The sequence below is a fragment of the Ambystoma mexicanum genome, chromosome 5p, assembly GCF_040938575.1.
Source record: "Ambystoma mexicanum isolate Mex_15411 chromosome 5p, UKY_AmexF1_1, whole genome shotgun sequence".
Classification (NCBI taxonomy): Eukaryota; Metazoa; Chordata; class Amphibia; order Caudata; family Ambystomatidae; genus Ambystoma; species Ambystoma mexicanum.
Window position 1 is genome coordinate 886,422,543 of NC_090930.1, and position 20,858 is coordinate 886,443,400.

At 42.0% G+C, this 20,858-nt stretch overlaps 1 protein-coding gene across 4 annotated transcripts in view; it reads right to left on the bottom strand.

Annotated features, from left to right (window-relative positions):
* Positions 1-20,858, bottom strand: part of UPP1 (uridine phosphorylase 1) — a 233,571-nt gene that overhangs the window by 80,649 nt on the left and 132,064 nt on the right. For all 4 annotated transcript variants that reach the window (XM_069613322.1, XM_069613323.1, XM_069613321.1 and 1 more), the window contains exon 4: positions 19,832-19,990. In XM_069613322.1, coding sequence (XP_069469423.1) covers positions 19,832-19,990 — 159 coding nt within the window. The remainder of the gene's footprint in view (positions 1-19,831; positions 19,991-20,858) is intronic.

Genomic DNA, 20,858 nt, shown 5'->3' on the forward strand with positions numbered 1-20,858 from the left:
CGACAACTTCAGAAAAGACTTTCATGGCCTTTCTTGGAGAAAGCAGGTGATCCACTGGCAGGCTTTTGGAGAGAAGTTGGCTTGGGTGGCTAGGTGGTGACACAGGGTGTTGTGGTCAACCAGATCGAAAGCTGCGGATAGATCCAGGAGCAGTAAAAGAGCAGGTTTGCCTGCATCTCTGAGGTCATCCATTTGGTTCTTTAGATCTAGGAGGGCCGTTTCAGTGCCATGTCGGGGGCGGAACCCAGATTGCCGCAGGCCGAGGAGACGGTTGTCCTCTAAGAACTTTTGGACCTGCAGGTAGGCTGTTTTGTCCAAAATTTTTAGCAGGAATGGTACAGTTCTGATGGGCCTGTAATTCCCTGGGACGGTTGGGTCGAGTGAGGGTTTCTTGCGTAGTGGGCGTACCCACGCTTCCTTAAGTGCTGATGGGACATGGCCTCATTGGAAGGAGGAGTTGATAAAGGCTGTAAGGAAGGGGGCGAGGGTATGTGCAGAGTCTTTGATGAGGCTGGCTGGGCAGGCATCGCCTTTACAATTGGAGGGTTTGATAGAGTTGAGCAGGGTGATGACCTCTTGCTCAGTGATGTCTTTGAATTCGAACATCGGGGATGACGTGGTCTTGATGGGTGGCTTGGCGTGGATGTTCGCTATAATATGGGAGAGGGCTTTTTGGTGGCCACACATTTTTGTTTGGAGAGTGGTGAGCTTCTCTAGCATGGCAGATTGAATGCTGTTGCACCACTTGTCATCTTTGATAACTAAGGGGGGTGGCCAGATGGTTTTTCAAGTTCCCTAAAGATTGTGAATAGTTCCTTAGATCCTCACTTGGCGTCAGAGATCCTGGCGTTGAAGGAGGCAGCCTTTGCCAGTGTGATGTTAGTCTTGTAGGATTTGGAAATGGCTTTGAACTTCTGTTTAGTGGCTTCAGAGGGGTTTGCTTTCCAGGAGGATAGTGCAAACCTCTTTTGCGCACGTTGGTCAAGGAGTTCTTTAGAGAACCATGAGTTAGCATGTTTGGCTTTCTTAGCTTTTTTGAGAGTCAGGGGAGCAATGGCGTCCCCGGCTGACGTGATGACATCCTTAAAGGTGTCAGCTAAGGTGTCAGGGTTATTAGATGAGGGGACCTGAAGGGCTGGGTTAAGGAGCTAAGGTGCTAAGTTCTCGACTCTGAGAAGGCGTGAGCTCCTGGCGTAGGTAGCGAGGCATGGTGGTGGCGGAGAGAGAGACACTTTTTTGGTTCCGAGGTTGAATTGGATGTAGTGATGGTCAGACCAGGGGATAGGGGTATTGGCCGTGATGAGAAGGGAGCAGTTGTAATGACTGATCCAGTCAAGAGTGCGTTCTTTGATATGCGTGGGGTCAAAAATGGAGTGCACAAAGCCGAGGTTGGAGAGTGCCTTCTTGAGGTGTTTCGCTGGGGAGTCTTTAGGTCATTCAGCCCTAGGTTGAGGTCACCAAGGAGTAGAACCTGTGAGGTCTTTTTGATGTTGTAAGACAGTGCAGGGATAAGGGTGTCATGGAAGTCAGTACATGGGCCAAGGGGTCTGTATACAATGTCCATGGATATGGTGCAGTTGGGCGAGACATTGATTTTTAGCGGGAGGTAGTCACTATTGCTATCAAGGATGTCTTCAGCTTCTCCAATGGTAAGGTTGTCCCCAGTGATGAGGGCAATGCCTCCACCTCTCTGAGAGGTGCGGTCTTTCCTAAAAATGGAATATCCAGGTGGGATGGCGAGTGATCAGGCCGGGCCTGAGCTTTCATTCAGCCAGGTTTCAGTAAGGATGAGGAGGTCAAGCTTGTCGTTTATGAGCAGGTCGTAGATGTCAAGGGCGTGAGCTGGTATGGAACGGGCATTAAGCAGGGCGCAGCTTAGCGTGTAGGCATGGGGAGGTGTGGCGATAGGTGGGCTGGTGGGTGAGGATGGAGGGTCAGAAGTACTAGGTGGTGTGGTCAAGGGTGCGGCAACAATAGGATTAATAGGCACAGAAACATCATTGAGCTGTACAAAATCAAGTGTGGTCATGGGGGCGGCAACAATAGGATTAATAGGCACAGAAACATCATTGAGCTGTACAGAATCAAGTGTGGTCATGGGGGCGGCAACAATAGGATCAATAGGCACAGAAACATCATTGAGCTGCACAAAATCAAGTGTGGTCATGGGGGCGGCAACAATAGGATCAATAGGCACAGAAACATCATTGAGCTGCACAAAATCAAGTGGGGTCATGGGGGCGGCAACAATAGGATCAATAGGCACAGGAACATCATTGAGCTGCACAAAATCAAGTGTGGTCATGGGGGCGGCAACAGTATGCGCTACAGGCATGGGTGCAGTAGGACTGAAGGGCGAGGGTTGTGGGGCAAAGTTAATGTTGATAGTAGGGTTGGTGATCGTGAAGTATTGTTTGTTGACACGACCCTTGATGATGAACTGTCGTGTCGTGGCAGAGCATGTGTGTGCTGGCAACTGGCTTCTTATGCCCAACCTAGTATTTCGGTAACCCAAGTTAGGGGTAGAACTGATGGGGTTGGTGGGCTCAGTGCGGGACCGTAGTCGCGCATTCCTGCTGTGGTACAGCGGAGGGCGTGTATTTGCTAGCAAGGTAGGCGCACATGAAGGTTGTAGCATGGGGGCATTAATGCTATTGGCCTTACCTTGTGCAGGTTTAACAAAGCGTGGGGGCGCCAACTGCGCCATCAAGCAGTGGAGAGCTGCAGAGAGAGAATGCAGCCTTGTCCTTTGGCATTCTCCGGCTGGCGGCTTCGCCTGGCGGCGGGCCTCCTCTCCCTTTAAAGCGGGAGAGGAGGGGCTGCGGGCTCCGACGCGCGAGTCACGTGACTCGGCTCCAGCAATCGTGTTGTCTGTTGCCATGGTGCACAGACGGTTTCGCCGGTGGTTGTGTATTGCAGCTGGGGGCTCGTGTTGAGCAATGGCGGCATGGGCAGGAGGGGCTCGTCCTCGTGGAGGGGCTCGTCCTTCTTCGTGGCTGCAGGGGGATGTCTGTGATGTTCTCTCTCGCAGCGGAGCTGCAGAGAGAGAATGCGGCCTTGTCCTTTGGCCTTCTCCGGCTGGTGGCTTCCCATGGTTTGCATTTTGTACAAGTTGCTGAAATGGAACGGATTCACAATTAGGTATGGATACATACACGAAGTGCTCATTGGGGATTTGTTCCTGTGTCACATTGTTGCAGAGAGTGCATGTATGTTTCCATATGTATGAAATCTGGAAGATTTTATTTACAGGTATGTTTTTGTTTTCCAGTACTTGTGCAGGTTTAACAAAGCGTGGGGGCGCCAAATGCGCCATCGAGCAGTGGAGAGCTGCAGAGAGAGAATGCGGCCTTGTCCTTTGGCCTTCTCTGGCTGGCGGCTTCGCCTGGCGGCGGGCCTCCTCTCCGTTTAAAGCGGGAGAGGAGTGGCTGCGGGCTCCAACGCGCGAGTCACGTGACTCGGCTCCAGCAATCGTGTTGTCTGTTGCCATGGTGCACAGACGGTTTCGCCGGTGGTTGTGTATTGCAGCTGGGGGCTCGTGTTGAGCAATGGCGGCATGGGCAGGAGGGGCTCGTCCTCGTGGAGGGGCTCATCCTTCTTCGTGGCTGCAGGGGGATGTCTGTCATGTTCTCTCTCGCAGCAGTGCTGCAGAGAGAGAATGCGGCCTTGTCCTTTGGCCTTCTCCGGCTGGCGGCTTCCCATGGTTTGCATTTTGTACAAGTTGCTGGAATGGAACTGATTCACAATTAGGTATGGATACATACACGAAGCGCTCATTGGGGATTTGTTCCTGTGTCACATTGTTGCAGAGAGTGCATGTATGTTTCCATATGTATGAAATCTGGAAGATTTCATTTATAGGTATGTTTTTGTTTTCCAGTACTTGTAGTAGGTACATTAGAAATTCTTGTGGATCTTCCTGTGAGTTTATAGTGAATTTCACCATTCCAGCACAGTAGTCCAATTCTTGTCTTATTCCATGAACACTATACGTGTTGTCAGGATTGTTTGTTGCGTTTCTATGAAGTACTAACATTTTCAAACACAATTGGTCTGTACTGTGTAAGTAAATGTTGTCAACAATTGGTGGCAATTGAAATAGAATATGCATTGCTACATTTGCGTAGCAACTTACACCAGTTATATTTGTAAATTTAAATGGACCAGATAAGTCTGTGTCCAAGTCATTTTTTTGGAATGTGTTGAGGTACCCGAGTTACTTTGAGTAATAGGTTCTTCTTTGGTTGTGGTAATTGATGCAGGATTAGTTTCTTTTACTCTCTTTGGAGGATTTGCAGTGACCTCCTGTTGCATTTCTGTTTGAATTAGTTTTTTTTTACAACATTTTACTTTTTGTGGAACAGGATATGTTTTTAGATGGGGGGTGTATAGTGAACGAAGTCTATTGTATTCTAAAATGCAAGGAATATCAGCGTTTACTTTACTTGCATCAAAGTTCATTAGAAATAGACCGTCAAGTGTATGTAAGCGTGATAGTGCTACGTAGCTCATGCCTTCTTTAAAGACTGTGTTACCAATATCTATCAATGCTTTGTCTAGGGTAAGATCTTGTGATTTATGAATGGTGACTGTGTATGCAAGGGTTACAGAAAATTGTTCTCTGCGTACATACATGTCTTTGAAGAGAAGGAATCGAGCTGTTGAGAGTCCTATCCTTTTCACTTCTGAAAGTTTGTCAAAGAGAATATTGACAAACTGAATGTTGTGACGTGGGTATGTTTGAAAGCCAACAACTGTACCCAGTGCTCCATTAACTAGTCCTTGATCCACGTCAAGGTTACGTTTAAGCATTACTCTACAATTTAAGGATCATTTTAATATTTTTTCCAACCCATCTGTGTTGGAGATTGAATTTTCTGAACTATTTAGTCTTGTTGTGGCTTGCTCACACATGGGTAGTGTCATACCATGTACGTCTAGTTTGTCTGTGGCGCTTATTTCCATTATTGGTTGCATTTCTTTTTTTAACATTGTTTCATTGAATTTGGAACAGCTTGCAAGAGTTGGTATTAAGGCCATACAATTGACATTTTTGTGCGCTAATTGTTCCATAACATCCGTAGCACATGCATTATCGCTATAAAGTGCATGAATGTGCCGGGTTTTCAATATTGCTTGTGCTTCTTGAGATAGTATACCAACTCTAATACTTTTTAAGATGTTGGCATAAGTGAGATCTGCAGATTGCCGCATGTTTTCTGTTAATTCTCTGTATTGAAAATGTTGCCAAAAGTTGACATTTCCTATGCTGCCAACAGTTTTACGGCAGAGTTTGTGTCCTAAGGTTTTATAAATAGGCTCACCTTTCACTGGTGTCAATTGAAGAAGATCTCCGAAAACAATAAGGTGTTTTCCTCCAAAGAGCTCTTCGTAGTTTCTTTTGAATACTTCTTGTAATCTGAGGTGAATCAAAGCCAACATTAGGTTGGAGACCATGCTCACTTCATCTATTAGTAGCATTTTCATTTGTTTCAAAACTCTGCGTAGTTCCATTGCAGCTTCTGTAGAAAGTTTCTAATAATCTAATTTGTTTCGGTGTTCTACTGGCATGAGTAGTAATTGGTGTAAAGTGACATCGCCTATGTTGTAGGCAGCTAAACCTGTGGGGGCAGTGACAACAGCTGACAGTTTGTTGTTTGTCAATTGTTGAAGGAACTTGCTGATGATTTTGATTAAGAATGTTTTGCCAGAACCAGCTTCACCACTGACATACAGTAGTATAGGTTTGTAATTTTGGCAGGTGCATTCTTTATTTTCATGTTGTACACCATGTGTAATTTCTTTTGTTACTTCTTGAAAAATGCTACGCTGCCATGGGTTTGTTTTGATTTTATTATAGTTAAGTCTTCTTCATCTTCATACTGACACATGCTGTTTTCTACTTCCGTCATAGATAATTCTGCCTCATTTGCTATTAGTGGCTGTCCCAGTGGTTCTTGGCTTCCTGTTACAGAAGGTTGACTACTGTCAGGAGTGTCCTTATCTAGTTGGGCCTGGAGTTCTTCTTCGTGTTGCTGTTGATTGTGCAACATTGTTTTGTAGTGTGTAAAGTTTACATTGGTTATAGTGCTTTCATTTGCTTTGAAAGCATCTTCGTAGGAGCCATAGTTATCTAGTATTTCTTCTTCTTTTCTCCATGGTTTAAAGAGTTGTATCAGGGACATGTAATATAGTTCTTTATGTTGAGGAGTCTTTAATGACAATTTGATATGATTCATTAAACTTGGTTTGGTGAGTTTTACTAAGCTGCCTTCACAATTTGTCAGTCTGTATCTACCTTTTTTCATCGGGTTTTATATTATTTTTGTATGTGAAGTTTTGGGCTATGTGGTATAGACACATGGTTTCCAAAGTGGTACTTCTGTTTGGGTAGTATGTGTCCAGCAAATCGTTTTTCAAAATGTCTTGGCTGTTGGGATCATTTTTGGCTATTGTTTCTATGTCGTCGTATGATTTGAGAGCTCTTTTTCTAGATTTAGCAGGACCAAGAATTAGCCATACTATATTTTCAGATTTTCCATACAAAGCAGTACCGGTTAAACGATCTGCTGCTTCATAGGAGCCACATTCTCTATGGGAGAGCATTTTTATGCCCAAGCTGTACAATTTCTGAGACAGTGTTTTGTCTGATGACAGGACATTCCAGAGGTCTTGAAGCTCTGTTTTTCTGCTTTGCTTAAGTATGCTGTAACATATCGTGCAACTGCATAGGAATTGTCTGCAATGTACTGCACATCTATGTTAGCATTCCATAAGAGGGCAATGATTGCATTGTAATCATTGATATATTTTTCTTCTTCTGTTCTTTTTATGTAATATGTATTTTTAGGTGATTTACCTTTAACACTATGTCTAACTGAACGCATGAAGTTGTTTACTTGACCTGTTTTTGTAACTGGTCTAGGGAAACCAAAGTGGCATTTGGTGTAGTATTTCCCTTTGTTTTTGTATTTGCGATGACAGTATTTGCCACATTTGTGTCTTTGAAATTGTAAAATTTGTGCATGAAGATCACTATTTGTTGCTTCCGATGGAATTTCACAAGTGACATATTTTTCGATAAACTGTAACACAGTGGCATCACTGTCTTGACCAAATTTAGGAGCATCTTTAATCCATAAAAGCATGTGGATATGTGGTGCTCCTCTGGCTTGGTATTCTTTTTTCCAAAACAAGTGTTGCACTTCTCCGAGGGGAGGAACAGTTTTATTACAAATAAAGTGTAGCATAGCAATGAAGCGATGATGAAAATATCTTGAAACATTAACAGGATCTAGAGAACAAAGTTCTCCAGGTGTTAGTATATCTATGTTTGTTCTGTTTTTGTTTGATATGCGTAGGAAATCATTTAAATCTTCCCATGAATATTCTGCACAACTTAATGTAACAAACCAAGTGGCTGGGCCAAGGTTTCTTATCATACAACGTACATCTCCATGACGTCGGAACCAGTACTCTTTAGTACCACGCATGTGTCACACCCTCCCTTGTACACACATCTGACAGTACTGCCACTCCTGCCCCTGGCCAAAACCCCAGAATCACTATAACTCGCCCCGCTCCCTCTGTCCCATCTTATTCCCCCTTCACACTCCGGCACTCACATGGGCCTCCTGATGACTCGCATGCACATGCACGCCTCACCTGCAACAGAACGCTCTCCAGGTTGCGTCCATTTTTGCATTGGCAGCTTCCTTGGCGCCGAGGTAATCGGCGGAACGCTACTATGCTTCCGCGTCACGTGACCAGCGCTGTGTGCTCACGTGACCCGGGAATCCATTCACGTGATGCGACAGCGCGTCACGTGACGGGAAGTAATGCCAGAAGCGCGAGTATTTAAACACGGCTCTCCGTGTACTCGCTGCTTCACAGCTGTTCTTTGCAACCTGTTTGGCGTTACGCGTTCGTTTGGATTTCTTGACTCTTTTTGGATTTCGACCTCTGTTTGCATACTTGGACTTCGCTTGGATTACCTTACTGGCTTTGTTACCTTGGATTTGCCTGTGGTTTGAATACGGACTGCTCTTTGGACTGCAACACGGATTTCCCTTTGCATCTGGTTTTCTTTGGAACTTCTTGCTTTCAAGCTCCACAGCTACCAAACCACGTTCTTGTCATCAGGTGGTTCTCTCACCAATATTTGGGACTACAGTCTACCTGCTCCATCTGGGGTGGCTCTGCCCACATGAGTCCTGGACCCCTACCTCATAGGTTCATTGCCTTTTTCCTGACCCCTCTGGTAAGACCTTTTTCACATTATCTTGGCACTGTCATTTACTTGGTACTTAATCAGTATTTTCTTGCAGCGGATTGGGGTCCCAGAGGTTCGCGGTTCCGGAGTTGACCATCTCGACCTGTGGCCTCAACGGTCGCACAGGGAGTGACTTTGAGTTCTCTATGTGTGGCATTTGAGGACAGAGGTCTCTTATGCCTACAGGACACTGAAGTCTCAACAGCATGTTTGCTAATAGATTTGTAATACTTGATTGTAAAACCTCATCTTTTTCTTGCACTTTTTGTAATAATTGTGTAGCTGACATATTTTGAAAGTGGGTTCCTGATTTTAATGGGTGTGCAACTCCGTAACATAGAGTTGCTAGTTCACTTTCAAAGAGTAGGTGGAATATGTATTCTACATTTTGTCTAAATCTGGGATCTTCAGAATACATCCGTAACGAGCGGTATTCTGATGCTGTTATTTGAATAGGTCTATTATCGTACCTTCCTCCTTTGCCAGTAGGAAAGAGTAGAGGAAAAGCATGTGCTTCTATGCTTTTTTCCCATATGCTGATTGGTGATTCTTTTGTTTGTCGCATTTGGTACGTTTCTAGTGCATCTTCTACGGTGTCATTAAAGTGCAATGGATGAATTGTATAATGGTCTAAAGTATTGGATACTGTAGCAGGATCTAGAAGTTCAAATTGACCAGTTCCTGGTGACTCTTGAATTATTTCAGTTGTTTCCCTTAACAACGAGTTGTTGCCAATTTTTTTTCTTTTGTTGGTACACCATTTACCAAGACAATTAAAGATTGCTATATTGGACGTTGCAATCCCAGAGTGTGCACATTTTCTTTCAGTTCTAATGCTAAATAAACTACTTTGCCACGAATGCCTTTCACCAATTCAGAGGGAGGTAATTTTGCTGTTTTTGGTTGAAGGCGTATTATTGCTTGAAATGGGTGCACTGTTTGAATTATGATGCTCTCATATAAATTGAGTTGTTGCAGGGGTTTTGGTAGTGGGAATAATTCCAAGTTATTTGTGATAGCACGTGAAGGAGTTTGGTTGTTGTCAAGTTTTATAGTGCAGTAACTGCAAAGTATTAAGGCGCCAGTTATTTCGTATTTGTTTTCTGCTAAAAGGTAGAGAGCTAATTCAAACCATTTAGAATCTTCATTGTCTTCTATTTTGTATGTTAGATCTAAAGTTTTTGTGTTACTTTAAATTGGCTAGTGCTAAAGCAGGACTTTTAGCATAGTACAGTTTATACACTAGATTTATTATAGTTGAATGATGTGTTGATATCATTATGATATGATGGAAGTTGGTTTTGCAAATAGGTCCTGAAATGCAGGCTAATTAATGTCCTTGTGGTCCTGAGTACTTGCGCACTGGACAGGTATCCATATTTTGCAGTAGTTTCATTTTGACTTTGTCTTTGCCTTTCACATACTGATTGAGGAATTGGCGTAAAGACTTGAAATTGTTTTTGGGAATGTTACACATTGACGTGCATGGCCATTTGTATACTAGACGTTCTGGTTCCGTCGAATGGAGAGGTAATTCTAGATTTTCTGGGGATATTTTTATAAGCAGTATTTCTTGCTCCATTATGGTATTAACTTTTTAATAACCTTGTCCACTGCTATGTATGGCAATTGTATTTGTTTGCTTTTGTTTGTGTGCTTCTTCATTAAAATATGGTTCGGTGCTTGTGGTGTGACTCCACTCACCTCCACAGATATTTAAGAAATTATTTTTGTTGCCATTTCGTTTATTGAGAAGTCTTTTTTTGGAATTTAGTCATTAGTTTTGTTAGTGGTTTCATTTTGTTTAACACTAAAATAAATTACTTTCTTTTACGAAGGATTGCACTGTCTATCAAAGCTTCTAAGATTAATTTTCTACAGTAGGTTTTAAGGTTGTTCATGATTTCTCTCCTGTTTTTATAAGATTTTGAAGGACTCTGTGGCGGAACATTTTTGCTAAAATACTTTTTTTGGTATGCTTACTTGGCACTATATCAAGATTTATAGGAACAGTTTTAGCAGTAGTGGTAGCTGAATTCCTGTTAATTGTTTTCTGTTTCGTTTTATATTTTGATAGAGGAGGCAAAGTTTCTGTACTTGAAGCTTGTTTTGTTTCGCTAAATGACTGTATTAGCTGTTTTGTTTGAACTTCTTGTACAAATTCTGCTAGTGATTGATGCTTATTTTGGACACTTTTATTTTCATTTGCTTTACTTCTGCGTTGCTTTCTACAAACTTGATTTTTGGTAGGCATTCTTTAGGGTCTGTTGAAAAAATAAAGAAGGTATGGGTTGGGATGTTCTGCAATGTATGTGTGATGTGTGCATGAGTGTCTGAGTATGATGATAAAGATGTATGTGATGGTGTGTGATTGTGCATTGGGCAACTACAACTAGTTGGGATGGGTATTCTTGAATTTATGTGCTACTAAACTGGGGTTCGGATGACAGTAGAAAGTAAGCTAGTGGTGAGAAGAAGCACAAATAGTAAATCTAATGGTATAGAATAAAAACAGTTCTGTGTTCTATAATATTAAAATTCTAGGGGCTGAGTTATGTCATTTGTGCGCCGAAAACAAAATGATATTTGTGCGCCATTTGCCTGCAAATACCTGTTTAACAAATGGGGATTTGTGGACAGAATGGTGCACAATCTCTGTTTTTAGGAGCAGAAATACCATGAATGAACCCCACAGTGTGTTTGAGTAATAGTAAAAATATTATGGTGGTATTTAACTTACTTTTTTCTGTGGAATGAGCAGGTTTCTTCTGAGTTGTTGTTTGTACTTCAGATTCTGCTGCTGCTTTTCGGGGGAGTGGTCTACACTGCAATTGTAAAGGAAAGAAATTAGTAATTTTGTGTGTTTATAGCACTGATGTTAATTTAGACATTGATTTTTATGTTTTTGTACAAGTATTCTTGTTTGATATCTAAACATAGTGTGTGCATACAATTTCGTTTGACTATGTGCAGTCTTTATATTTTCCTTTAAGTATCTTAGTTCAACATGCTTTGCAATTGTGTGTGTAAAAAGAAATTAAATAGCAGATAGGTTTGGAAGTGACAGTTGATTATAGCAGATGGGAAAAATGACAGTAGGTTCATTTTATAGGTTATACAGGTTAAAAGACGGTTAATCTGTTTATATGCATTTATAAGAATTGCACATGTACTATACAGAAAATATGTATACCTGTTTTTTGTGTTCATGCATATGGATATGTATGCAGATGCAAGTAGAAATCTTGTAGACTTGTACAGTAGTTCTTGTAGTAGGTGCTTTACAATGATATGAGACTTGTACTCAGAGTGATTAACAATACATTTGAAGTGCTGATCTATGATGATGGAGTTAGATGTAGAGGTCTTGGATGTGATTGGTGGATGGTTGTGTGACTGCTTAGCTGTATCCAATGAGGGAAAGGCACAGAGAGTGAAGTGGAAATGGTAGAAGGGCTGTCCATGTTACGATATGTCCACGGACAAGGCGGTAGTCCGCGGACATCACGTGTTACATGCGGGGATTTTGGGGTGGGGAGGCATGCAAATGAGAATGAGCTGAGCAAGAGATTGGTCAGTAAAGTTTAGTGGGTGTGTTGTGTCAGGTGAGAGTTTGTCAGATAGTCTTTTTCCTGAGAGAAGAACAGATAGCTATGGATGTGTGTTTCAGAAAACAGATTGTCTGGATTTTGGGAGACTCGTGGATATATAGGTTGAAGGTGCATGCAGAAAGCTGTGGAGTAGCTGTAGATCTTGGATTGCCACATGTGGAAGTGCACTGGCATGGAGTGCGTGGAATGAAGTGGCTGGACTTGCTACTTCTCTGTGCTATTATGGAGACAGAGCATCATCCAGACATAATGATAATTCATTGTGGAGGGAATAGTTTAGGACATGTGTCTGGAATTTCTTTGCAATTTGCAATAAAAGAAGGACTTGGGAAGGTCATGAACATGTTTCCAAATTCTCAAGTAATTTTTTCTTGGATTACGCAGAGACAAATGTGGCTGCGTTCTTCTTCATTTGGTCCACAAATGGAGAAAGCGAGGCGCAATGTCAATAAGGCTGTTTGTGCCTTTCTAAGAGATGTTGGCATGTCCTCTTTTCACAATGAAAATATTATGTTTCGTAGCAGATACATTTTTCGCAGAGATCAAGTCCATCTTACTTATGCTGGCAATCAGATTTTTCTGAGAAATGTACAAAATGCATTGCAACCTTTTTTGGAATTACAGCCATCCATTTTGCAGTAGGTGTTGACCATTTCAAGTTTTTCAAACAAACGCCACCAAAAGAGCCACCACTTCCTCCCAGAGAAAAGTGCAATGGTTATGATAAGGCAGCACCCCAAAATTTTAGATGTCCACGGACTTCTAAAAAATACACAGGGCCCTGCTCCATTTTTTTGCCACTTCTATTTTTAAACTGTTAAATGCGGCTCTGAAAAGAGCCTTTTTTTAAAAAAGTGTTGTTTTTTTATATTTTTTGGTTTTTTACACACAACACACTAGGAGAGGGGAAAGGAGGGTAAGGGGGACACCACCCACAGGGATAAGAAAAGGCAGGTGGAGAGAGGAAGATGTAGGGTGGGCCTTACTTAGGTAGGTAGCAGGTCTTCTCGTGCTCCTTGACCGCAGTCTCGAAAGCACTATGAAGTCTCTCCCCCCTGCAGAGTACTGCGTCGCAGTACATATACAAAACTGTGACCCACGAAAGGTAAGGGTCATCAGCATTATGAATGGCCTGTGAGGCAGCTGGAGGGATGCGCTCTCCCACAGGAGTGTCCCTTGTGGTGAGAGGAGCGGAAACGGAGGATGTAGTAGAGGAACTCAACCTACTACGCACCTTGCAAGGTACAACCTTGCGAATGGCCCCACCATGGAACGACCTTCGGTGTCACTTCATAGTTGTTGTACCAAAGCTGTACGAACAAGGTCTCCCGCGACTGAGCACCATTTTGCACTCGTTGCAGGTGACTTTGTTCGCACGCGCCTTGAGTACGTTACCATGAATGGTAAATAACCGCCACACCCAAGAGTCATGGCAAGTGCTGGTAGTAGAGACTTCCACTACCTCATCCTCTTCATCCTCTTCATACTCCTCTACATCCTCACTCCTGTTCCCCTCTTCAGGCCCTTGGGGAGGTGGTGGTGGTGGAGGGGTTGGGGGCGGTGCTGAAGCAGATGTAGCACCTGGTGGCAGTGGAGGAGCCATTGATGCCATCAGGTTTCAGATGAAAATCTGGAAAGTTGGCAGCAAAATGCACTGTGTTCTGTAAGGTAGCCAGAAACACAATGAGGATGAGTTCTGGGGTGTGGCCATTTATAGGGGTGCTGGTGACCGGTCCGCGGGCACCCGCTCCGTCCGCGGACAGATAGAACACCAAAAAATAAAATTAAAAAGTCCCAAAACGTATGTAGAAACTCAGGATGATTGTCTGGGACTTGTGCTATGCTGATTTATTATTATAAAAATTTGTGGATTGCCTGAAAAAGTAGTTTTAAATTGTTTGCGGACAAGGACAGTGTCCGCAGTCAGAACACACGCTCAGCGTGGGCGCGGTCACATGATGGCGTCGCGTACATGTCCGCGAAGGGAACGGGTGTCCGCAGGACACCAAATGCACTGAAACTGTTTTGCGCATGCGCATTGGTGTTCTACGGACAGTGTTCGGGTCCTGAAACTAATTAAAAGTGCGACACAAGTGAAACGAACAGTTACGGACAGGCGTTTGTTCTTAGAACAGTTTCAACTAGCCTACGAACAGTATGGACAGGTATAGTGTCCCCAGGACACCCGCATTTTGTTTATTTACGAACATCCCAGGACACTTGATGTGTTCACAGAACAGTTTTAACCCACCTACGAACAGTACGGACAGGTATAGGGTCCTCAGGACATCCCTATTTTGTTTATTTACAAACATTTCAGGACACCGCCTGTGTTCTTAGAACAGTTTCAACTTGCCTACGAACAATACGGACAGGCATAGCATGCTCAGGACACCCCCATTTTGTTTATTTACGAACATCCCAGGACACTTGATGTGTTCTCAGAACAGTTCCAACCTGCCTACGAACAATACGGACAGGCATAGTGTCCTCAGGACACCCCCCATTTCGTTTATTTGCGAACATTTCAGGACACCGCGTGTGTTCTTAGAACAGTTTCAACTCGCCTGCGAACAATACGGACAGGCATAGCGTCCTGAGGACACCCCCATTTTGTTTATTTACGAACATCCCGGGACACTTGATGTGTTCTTAGAACAGTTTCAACCTGCCTATGAACAGTATGGACAGGCATAGTGTCCTCAGGACACCCCCATTTTGTTTATTGATGAACATTTCAGGACAACCGTGTTGTCCGCGGACACCAAAACTGGCTTTTAAAAAAGAAAAACACAAAGGACTAAATTAACACACACATAACATTTATTTTTCATTATATTATATATATGTACAATTTATGATAGAGAAGGGGTAGCAGAAACTGACACCAACACAGGGGAATTGGGGTTTTCAAGAGGATGGACAGGAGAAGATGAAGGGATGGAAGTCTCATCAAAACGTTTTTCTATGTGGTGAGGATTTAGGGATAATTGACTGGAATATGGAGAGGGGGGACTGGTACATGTTGCAGAGTGGTATCTATTTTTTTCTTTTATATGGTCCTCCACAAAATCTTTCAAAAGGTGGAAATTTGTCATGAGCTTGTTCATTTTTTCTTCCAGAGAGTTTGTTCTAAAGTATCTTGTTATGTATTGTTTTCATTGTTTGTATGGGCTGTTAAAATATATATATATATATATTAAAAGTGCATGCACATAAATTAATGCTTATTAATTTGGTTAAATAGAGAAGTGTCTACCATTAGTTTCACTATCTTCAGACATTTCACCATGTGGGAAATTCTCCTCAAGCCATTCTAAAGTATTTGACATTTCTGTGAGGAAAAAGGAAAAAAATATATATATTACTTTTATTGTATCTAATATAGACATTTTAGAAATATATCAGAAACAAAAAGTGTACTTACTAGATTGTGGTAAGCTGTCTTTTCACTGTTCTGTAGATCTGCTGCTGCTCCTAGTTGTGCAGTTTCTGTGAGGTAATTATGTTAGAAGCATGCCTTTCTTGTTTTGGTATATTCCATTTTACTATATATGGTATTTAAATGGATGTTTGATGTGTTAGATATATAAGTTCTACTTCTTATTTATTACTATATATAATGTGTTTGTGTGTTGGTTTTTGAACTTGTACAGTGTTCATAATGCATGATATAACAATTTAAGATACCCCTGAGTTTTTGGGTAGTATTGGTGTTGTCCGCGTCCGTCCGCGGACATTCGCACAGTCCACGGACATCAAAATCACTAGCTGGGGGTTCAGTATGTTCTATGGTACATGTATATAAAGTCAGGGATATTATGGTTAACTTGTCCTACTAAAAACCTATGAAATTCAGTAAAAAAAACTTTGTTAAAGGGACGTTATGGTTCAAAGTAAAACCCCAGAAATTCGACAGTTATGGTAAGCTAAGCAACCATAACTCGCGCCACCACTGTGCACTGCTAAGACTAACACCCAGGACATCAAAGATGACATCACAAATGTCATTGATGACATCACTGATGACATCACATGTCTGGCTCACTCTTTTTTCCTTTATTGATATATCTAGGCCAGTAACATTCAGGAACAAAAAATTTAAAAAGTACTATATTTGTAGACTTAAACTTCAAATATGTTCTTACTGTAATTCACTTAGGGCCCACTCACAGCATATGAAACATATACAAAGGGGAAAACACAGACTTGGAAGAAAGCAATGCTTTCTATGTATGAAGATGATTACTAAGGTTATCAACACTGTCTTATAGTTCTGTTGTTTTTTTATTACTGTACTTTCCCTGTATATGCTCATATTTGTATATATTGTACTCACACTACTTTCCTTAGGGTCCAGTCGCATCATGTAATACATATACATAGGGTGAGTAGCAGCTTTGAAACAGAGCAATCATTTCTCTGCATTAAGATAATCAGTTAGGTTATGAACACTTTCTGCTACTACTGTTGCTTTTTTGCCTACTTCACTTTCCTGTATGTACTCATATTTGTATGTGTTGTTGTCTCTTTGTGTTTTGTCTGTAATAATGCATTTATGTAGTAAGTGGGTTTCATTAGCTACTTATTACATGTTTCACAGTACGCAAAACTCTAATAAGCAAGCAGTTATCATTTCACTGTTCAACATGGCAAGATTATGAATATTGCACCTCCATCATATAGGCTGCACACAATGCCTATGTTGCTACATGAGTAGCTTAGTATACTGGATAGGACTTCATAATAGAATGCTATTTATATCAATGCATTGCTTAATGCACTAAGTAGCTCATGATATTTATTCCAATGACCCTTGACACTGTTTTCTCAACATTATAATAACAATCCATTGTACACACTTTTCATGAAAGGTAAATGCACATGTGATGTCATCAATGACATTTGAGATGTCATCTTTGATGTCCTGGGTGTTAGTCTTAGCAGTGCACGGTGGTGGCGCGAGTTAGGGTTGCTTAGCTTACCACAACTGGCGAATTTCAGGGGTTTTTCAGTTTTACTTTGAACCATAACGTCCCTTTAACAACATTTTTTTTTACTGAATTTGATAGGTTTTTAGTAGCGCAACTTAACCATAACGTCCCTTTAACAAAGTTTTTTTACTGAATATATATATGTGTATATATATATATACACATATGTATACACACACACACACACATATATATATATATATGTCTGTTTGTTTCATTTATTTATATAGCGCTCCAGACCCAGAGGTAAAAGGGCGCTTCGGGAAAAGGTTACATAGTACATTATATACAGTTTACATTTATACATTTATACAGTTTACAGATAAAAGCACAAACTATGGACGGTATTGTCAGACGTAGGAGAGAGAAGATGGTAAATACTAGTTTTTGTCCAGTAACCATCCAATAACCTGTTTCCTAAAAGACTGAAAGGACTTGATAGATTTGATGTTAAGTGGTATGGTGTTCCAAAGTTGGGAGGCAAGGACCGTGAAGCTGGATCCTCCAGCTCTTTTTAAGGTGATAAGGTATTGGAGGATCTCGTACTTCTAGTAGTAGGTTTCATGGTGAATTTATTGGTGAGATTAGGTGGGGCTAAGTGGTTTAAGGCTTTGTATGTGAGACAGATGGTTTTTAGGTCGATTTATTTTGTTGTATGGAGAGCCATTTGCATGATTTTCTGGTGGTAGAGATGTGCTCTCGCCTGGGATGTTTAATGCTGCATTTCACAATATGTGGGTGTAAGGGGGTATTGCAGGGGTGCAATAAGGAGGAAACGGGTCGGCAGTGTGAAGTAAGGGATGCCCCTTTAAAAGAAGAAAAAAGGATTGCATAGGCAACGATCAAAATGTCACCACCAAACATATCACTTTCTATATTATGGAGATGAAAAACCATAGGACTGGAACATGCCAGCATTTCATGAATAAATCAAAGCTGCCAGATTCTCTCAGAATCCAATGCATGTATGCCTGCTCCAAAATCAGATTGTGTCATAAAGGCATTGATTTTTGGCAGGCAGAGTGGATGGGGGAAGTGGAAACATGAATTTCATTGTGTGTCCCCCAACCCGTTCGACTGACAAAATGAAAACAGTTGCCAGAGTGTTACAGCTTGTGTATAACCATGCATAAACCAGTTACACTTTTTGTTTACTCAAGAATGAACACTCAGTGGACTTCAGACTTGAGCCTTTATTGGTTCCCATCAATTACTCCAGATCCCAAGCACTGCTTTGTTTGACCCTGAAAAAGCTACAAAGATAAATAATTAATTCTGTCGTCAGAGGTGATATTTCTGAGAGTGTGTCTCCTGGTTCACTTTCCATAGCCACCAACCTTCACATCCCTACACAAAGCAGTAGGGCTAGTCCATGTTTTAATTCCAAATATGGCAGGTCTCGATAGCTCCCTATTAGATAAAATCTAAATATCCCAAAGGATGGCACAATTTATTTGTTTTCAGTTAATGCAGTCAAAGGTATCAAGACCTGTTTTAGCATAGATTTTCAACTGGACTAACACGGCATCAAAATGTCTTTAGGGTCAGGAAATGAACTAGTACCTTCCAAAATACTCCAAAAAATTCTTGGAGATGCCCCTGTACTCACTAAGAGGTAGCATGTTATAGACCATTATGTCTTGCCACTATTACACATAATAGGACCCACCCATTCAAACAACTTTTCCTATAACCACTATAAACACTTTTATTTCTATTTCTATGTATAAAGCACACATAAACCACACATGGTTTCCTGGAGCTGGATCCAGAATAGGGCGAGTATAAGAAACGCTATAAACAGAGAGGAGCTTGCAGGGTTTTCAAGCCAAGCAAATAGCCAACAGTGCAGACATCCAGTGCAGATATGAATCCTAACTCCCATTGATCCACACCCTGTTCAACAACGTGTTCAATAAGAAAACCAGTCTTCTCTTATCAAGCTCCTATACTGGAGAACAACTTTCTGTTCCACTCCAGAACAGCCACCTCCTTGCTGCACATCAGGAACAAAACGAAGACGCTACAGTTCCAAATGGTAAGCACCATTGTCTGCGGAACAGACACCAATACCTGAGTGTAACAGGGACTGACGAGAGCTATCAAATAAAGGATCGGACATTGACTAGGTTCGGCCATGAGGGGGAGGGAGGAAAAGAGAAAGGGAGAGAGTAAAGCAAACATATGGCTCTAGGTTTGCCCTCTGGTCAACCCACTATTGCACTGCATCAAGTAAGCTGTCTTTGGTTTATGGAACTCTCGTGATGCTTTTGACTGTTGAATGTGGTTCATTTGAGATTAAAGTGATCATGCGCCCACTAACGCTTGCCTATTTAGTAGCCTGTTGCTCTGTTCCTATGTAACACCTTACAAGACTGCATGTGGGTCTGGAGAGCCAGGTTACATAGGTCACCTACCAACCTTCTGGCAGCTTTGGGCTTTGAACGCTGATCTGCATCACTTCCTTGAGTCCCAGCAGACAACCAAGGCAAAATGAGTCAATATGCCAAAGACAGCTCGAGTCCGCGTCACTAGGAACTTGGCATGCACTACGTACCTGCTACACAGTCCCCTCATGTCCAGTGCACAAACAACACATGAAGAGTATCAGTGAAGGAGCCAAGAAATGTGAAATCAGGAACCCCTGACTTGCAGCAATACATTTATACTGAAGCCATAACGTTTATGGTCCTGGTGTATCAGGACGCTACTACATTTGCTGACACTACCTCATTACAATGATTACATTATTTGTTTTGAAAATGTGTATGGGGATGTCATGTTAACTTCCAATTTCAGACAACTGTAACACTTCAAATTAACATCCGTCACAACAATACTAATGATTGGTTGCTTCTACTTTCCAGCTGTACACAGTTCTCCAATTTCCCCTTACAAAGTGCACATTTTTATTTAGCAATACACTTGATCTTCATTAATCACGTCATACTCACACTGACTGACAAGACTGGTCCCACTTTGTACATGGCATAGCGGTCGGTGCCGGCACAGATGTTAGGGATATCGTCACTGGGATCCCCCAATTTCAGTTCTCCTGCTATGTACTGGCTGAAGCTTTTCATCCTCGATGCACTACCACCAACACAGACAAACTGGCGAGAGAAGGGATGTGCGGGCATATAAAAATGAAAATGTAGATAGTTAGCAAAATCTGAGATATGGTTTCCAATGAACAGAACGTATGGCGCAATGATTGATCTAATGTTCAGTGTGTGCCAAGAGAAGGCTCTCACAACTGGAGCCAATTCAAAGTAAACATGCACCATTTAAAACTTCCTACACAGCAGAAAAGTGCACAGGGTATCTGAAGCCAGTCAGAGGTAAGAGCAGATGAAAACTGAACACAGAGTGTGGGGAAACGGATTCCGCAAACCTGCTCCTGACAGGGACAGTTCTGGAAACCCATCACCTAGTTTGTTTTTTCATAACTTTATTTTGTATTGGTCATTAGAGATTTATATGATATTGTACGAATAGCATAACATGAACTCAGGGCAGTAAATTATGCAAACAAGAGAACAGCCAGACCCAAGGATATAAAATATAAGTTCCACATCGTTCTCATCCATGATGTGCGCCTTCGGTCTTCTTTGTATCCAGGCAGATGGTTATCCTTTTGCTTACACCTCTCTCCTCGAGACCCCCAAATCTAGTAAACAAAAAGTCTCTCCAAAATGTGGGCAAATACATTTTGAACCTTGCTTAATCGTCCAGATTCGCAAAGCTTTTTTGGGTGCAAGTGTGCGCCACAAAAAGGAGCAGCCCAATACATAAACAGTATCTGAACGGGCGTATCTTGGTGCACCCGTTCAGTTGAAAAAAGTGCATGGGAGCGTGGCTTGGTGCGCCATTTTACCAGATGGCCAGGCTGCCTAAGAGCCTCCGACGTCATGAGGGATTGGACGTATTGTAGCTCGTCTCCCAGGCAACATACCCCAGATCCAAGGTCAAAGCATGAAT